Source organism: Camelus dromedarius, chromosome 12, assembly GCF_036321535.1.
Source record: "Camelus dromedarius isolate mCamDro1 chromosome 12, mCamDro1.pat, whole genome shotgun sequence".
In the NCBI taxonomy this organism is placed as follows: Eukaryota; Metazoa; Chordata; class Mammalia; order Artiodactyla; family Camelidae; genus Camelus; species Camelus dromedarius.
In genome coordinates this window covers 11,360,405-11,366,021 of record NC_087447.1, presented here as the reverse complement: position 1 = coordinate 11,366,021, position 5,617 = coordinate 11,360,405, and the positions used below count along the sequence as shown (strand labels likewise).

The 5,617-nt window shown below is 36.7% G+C and overlaps 1 protein-coding gene across 1 annotated transcript; it reads right to left on the bottom strand.

Annotated features, from left to right (window-relative positions):
• Positions 1 to 3,648: 3,648 nt before the first annotated feature.
• Positions 3,649 to 4,602, bottom strand: LOC105094927 (olfactory receptor 5B12-like). The gene has a single exon (XM_010987041.1). The coding sequence runs from the start codon at positions 4,600 to 4,602 to the stop codon at positions 3,649 to 3,651; it is 954 nt and encodes a 317-aa protein (XP_010985343.1).
• Positions 4,603 to 5,617: the final 1,015 nt, after the last annotated feature.

Sequence of the window (5,617 nt, the reverse complement as noted above, 5' to 3'; positions counted from 1 at the left end):
TTAAAATAGTAGACACAGATCGATCCATTGCTGCTGCAAATCCTGGAGGGTATTATTAGTGAAATAGGTTAGATATAGAAATACAAATACTGTATGTTTTCACTTACATGTGGAATTAAAATGTTTTGCATCTCTCTGATAATCAGTGATATTGAACATTTTTCATTCTACTATTGGCCATTTGTATATTTTCACTGGAGAATTGCTTGTTTCAGTCTTCTGCCCATTTTTGCGTTTAGTTGTAGGGGTTTTTTGTTGTTGCTATTGTTGTTAAGTTGTATGAGCTGTTTTTATATTTTGGAAATTAAGCCCATGTAAGTTGCCAATATTTCTTCCATTTTGTAAGTTGTCTTTTTTTTTTTAAACATTTGTTTATTGAGTTATAGTCATTTTACAATCTTGTGTCAAATTCCAGTATAGAGCACAATTTTTCGGTTATACATGAACATACATATATTCATTGTCACATTTTTTTTTTTCGCTGTGAGCTACCACAAGGTCTTCTATATATAAGTTATCTTTTTGTTTTGCTTATGGTTTCCTTTGACGGGCAAAAGCTTATATGTTTAGTTAGGCCCCATTTGTTTATTTTGCTTTTATATCCTATTGCCTCGGTAGAATGCTTTAGGAGAACATTGCTAAGATTTATGTCAGAGAATGTTTTGCTATGTTTTCTTCTAGGAGGTTTATACTGTCCTATGTTTAATTCTTTAAGCCATCTTGAATTTATTTTTGTGTATGGTGTGAGGGAGTATTCAAACGTCATTGATTTACGTGCAGCTGTCTAGTTTTCCCAACATCACTTGCTGAAGAGACTGCATTTTTTCCATTGTATATTCTTGCCTCCTTTATCAAAGATTAATTGACCTTAAGTGTGTGGCTTTATTTCTGGGCTCTCTATTCTGTTCCATTGATTCATATGTCTGTTTTTGTGTCAATACCATGCTGTTTTGATTCCTGTAGCTCTGTGGTATTGTTTGAAGTCAGGGGTGAGGGTAATTTCTCTAGCTTTGTTCTTTTTCTTCAGTATGGCTTTGGCAATTCTGGGTCTTCTGTGATTCCGTATAAAATTTCACATTATTTGGTTTAGTTCTGTGGAAAATGTCCCAGGTCATTTGATAGGGATCACAGTAAATCTGTAGATTGCTTTGAGTAGCATAACCATTTTAACAATATTAATTCTTCCAATCTAAGAGCATGGGATATCTTTCCATTTCTTTAAATCATCTTTTATTTGCTTAATTAATGTTTTTGTAGTTCTTTGCTTATAAGCCTTCCACCTCCTTGGTCAGGTTTATTTCTAAGTTTTTATTCTTTCGGATGCAGTTTAAAAAGGCATTGTTTCTTTACTTTCTTTTTCTAATATTTCATTGTTACTAAAAAGAAATGCCACTGATTTCTGTATGTTGATCTTGTATCCTGCTACCTTGGCAAATTCTTTGATCAGCTTTAGTAGTTTTTTTTTTTTATTGTGGAACCTTTAGTGTTTTCTATATATAGTACCATGTCATCCACATAGAATGACAATTTTATTTCTTCTTTTTTCGTGTAGATATATTTTATTTCATTTTCTTACCTGACTGTCATGGCTAGGACTTCCAATATTATATTGAAAACACATAGTGAGAGTGTGCATCCTTGTCTTGTTCCAGACTATAGTAGGAAGGCTTAGAACTTTTCACAATTCAGTATTATGTTGGCTGTGGCTTTGTCCTAAATAGCTTTTATATGTTGGGGAATGTTCCCTCTACACCTACTTTGGTAAGAGTTTTTCATCATAAATGTGTGTAGAATTTTATCAAATGCTTTTTCTGCATCTATTGAGATGATCATGTGATTTTTGTCCTTTCTTTTGTTGACACTGTGTATCATGTTGATTGATTTGTGTAAGTTGAACCATCTCTGAGTCTCTGAGATGAACCCACTTGATCACAGTGCATGACCTTTCTTATGTGTTGTTGGCTTCTGTTTGCTAATATTTTTGCATCTTTGTTCATCAATGATATTGGCCTGTAAGTTTTTCTTTTGGCAGTGTCTTTGTCTGGCTTTGGTGTCAGGCTGATGGTGGCTTTCTAGAATGACTTTGGGAGTATTTCCTCCTCTTCAATATTTTGGAAAAGTTTGAGAAGGATCGATACAAGTTCTTTGGAGGAACTCTCCTGTGAGGCCATCTGATTCTGTACTTTTGCTTGCATGGCTCATTTACTTTTAACACTGAATAATATTCCCCTGTCTGAATGTGCCACAGTTTATAAATCCTTTCACTTACTGAAAGACATATTGATTGCTTCCAAGATTTGGCAACTATGAACAAAGCTGCTATAAACATTGTGGGCTTAAGTTTTCAATTCCTTTGGGTAAATACCAAGTAGAAAAACTGCTGGATTGTATAGTAAGAGTATGCTTAGTTTTGTTAGAAACTGCCAAGCTGTCTTCCAAAGAGGCTGCAATATTTTGCAGTCCTACTGGAAAGGAATGAGAGTTCCATTTGCTCCACATCCTTAGCAGCACTGGATGTTGTCAGTGTTCTGGATTTTGGCCTTTCTAATATATGTGTAGTATTATTTCATTGTTGTTTTAATTTGCATTTCCTGATAACATAAAATGTGGAGAATGACTCAATTTAAAACATTAACATTTTTGGTAATTTTCAAAGGACTATACCTAAGAAGAGGAGGACTCTCCAGGGCTGGTTTCATGACCATAAAGCCTGTACAGTTCTTAGATGGTCCTGCACTGGTTTAACACTCTGCTTTTCCCAACTTGGAATTATTATAAGTTTTTTAAATGGGACTCCACATTTTTGTTTTCACATAGGATCTGCACATTCTATAGCCATTCTGGTTTAAGTGTGAAGACTGTGTGAACTGATTCATCACATTTAAAGTATTCAAGGGAGATTTTAGGATTTCACAAGGTTGACGTGTGGAAAATGAAAATACCAGTTCCTTTTCTACAAAAGGAAAAACCTTCCCTATCAGGAGGGACAATAGCGGTGGTCTTTCACTTGGTTCTGAGGGATATGCCCCATACATTTAAATTTCTCTGGCATTCCATAACAAGTCATTTGGCACTTCACATCAAATCACAGGGGCCCTAATACTAGATTCCAGACATCATGTAAAAAAAGTACACTTCACGCTTCCTATGTATGAGTCCATGGTTTTGAAAGAAATATATATTTTATTTGTATTCTGAATGTATTCTAACTCATTTAGCTGAAAAAGAAATGTTCAAAGAAAAACCAATATCTCTAATATTTATAATTCAAAGAAATTGTCTTTAGACTCAGTAAAACTGGACACTGTTTTCCTTTTTAAAAGATGTCTTTATTATTTTTATCATCCTTCTGAATGATTTTTAGTATTCTAATACACGAAAATGAAAAAGCTAGGCTAGGCTATTCCTACCGAGTGGTGAGGACCAGTCAGCTCAACCTGTAATTTAAGCCTGAATGATAATCTATCAGTTGGTGTCCTGACTGTATACACAAAGGAAGGATCACAAACAGACACATTTGCTTCATAGACTTAAAAGAGCATGGGGGGAAGTACTCCAGTAGTTCATAAGACTCTTGATGTAGCAAGTCAATATTTTCCCCATGTCGACTGAAATGTATGAGACTGTCTTATTGTTGATTCTACATAATTAAAATATGAATCTTACAGAGAACTTTGCCTTCCCTACAGCCTTTTTAAAGGCACTCTTGACCTCTTTGTTCCTCAGGCTGTAGATCATAGGGTTCAGCATGGGAACAATGATGGCATAGAACACAGATGCCACCTTGTCAGTGTCCATGGAATGGCTGGAGCTGGGCAGTAAGTACGTGAAGGTGCCAGTCCCGTAGAAGATGGAGATGGCAGTGAGGTGGGAAGCACAAGTGGAAAAAGCCTTCTGGCGTCCTTCAGATGAGCGCATCCTCAGAATGGTGATAAATATAAACAAATAGGAAATCGAGATGATCAGGACAGAAAAGAGGGCATTGAAACCCACCACAAAAAATATAACCATCTCATTGATGTAGCTGTCTGAGCATGAGAGAGCCAGGAGAGGAGGGGCATCACAGAAAAAATCATCAATCACATTGAATCTACAGAAAGAGAGATTGAATATGTTCCATGTGTTCAGAGAGGCCTCCAGAAAACCAAGGACATAGGAACCTATGACCAGACACAAACACAAGCTTGTTGTCATGATGCTGGTGTAATGTAGTGGTTTACACACTGCTGCATAACGGTCATAGGCCATGCAGTTCAAGAGAACAATTTCCACAACAACAAAGACCGCAAAAAAGAACAACTGAGCAGCACATGCATTGTAGGAAATGACCTTGTCTCCTATAAGGAATCCAGCCATCGCCTTGGGAGTGACAGCTGTGGAGTAACCAAAGTCTGCCAGAGACAGGTTACTGAGGAAGAAGTACATGGGAGTGTGGAGACGAGAGTCCAGCAGGATCAATGTGATCACTCCCAAGTTCCCAAGCAGAGTGATGAGGTAGACGAGAGTGAACACCAGAGAGAGTGGGATCTGCAGTCCTGGGTCATCAGTTATCCCAACAAGAATGAATTCAATCAGCTCTGTACGATTCTCCATTGGGGTCATTGGTGCAGTATGTGAATATCCTATAGTAATGGGGAAAGAGAATCTGGGTGGTAACTGAGCTTAGATCCATCATTATGCCCAAGGTGTATCTCTCATCAGAATTCTCAAATTTAACAGGAGCAAAAACCAAATGTAATTATTAAATATGGAGGGAAACATAGATTGTTCTAGCTAAAAGAATTTTGGAGATAATATATCCCATTCTCCTATCCTCATAAAGGATTGAAATTAAAGTTCAGAGATGAAAAGAGACTTCTGTACAACTAATGATTTGCTACTGAGTAAAATATGTTGATCTTTCAATTCAGATTTTCAAACTCTGGACACAGAATAATTATGCAATAAAATAGGTTAGTGTAATTTAATTCTTTTCATTCAATTACCACTATTGTATCAAGTGCAGTATTATATTGTGGCAAAACATAGTTTCATATATCATGTTCTAGCCTTCAGTAGTCTCAGAAGATAATAGGATACGCAGAATGTGTAGTTACCACACAGTGGGTACAAGAGAAATGGCTGTACAAGAAATGCAGACATCCAGAGAATAAAAGCTAAAAGCATGAGTCAAGACTAAGGACATCTGGATGCAAATTCCAGCTCCAGCATGTACTAGATGGCTGACTCTGGGTACTGCTCAGTATCATTTGTCCATCACTTTTCCCTTGAAATCATTATCAAACTGGAGTGATCATGCAAACTGGCACTGTAATTTTTTACACACTATGACTAGGGCAGAGCTATTGGTCTATATACTGATTAGAGGAATAGATGTTGTAATAGAGGAATTGCAGGTAACTGTGAAAACCAACATCTTGTATCCTCACTCATTCCATTTCTGCCCCAAATTCCTTTCACTCTCATATTCTGTCTATACCTTCCTCCAATTTTTCACCCAGTATTCTTCTTCTACTCAGATAGTGCCCAGTACAGCTATGCCAAGTAAGGATCAATCTGTTTTCTGAGTCAGCTTTTGTATTAAGTAGGGTGTCTGAGCCTCAATTTTCCAACTGAA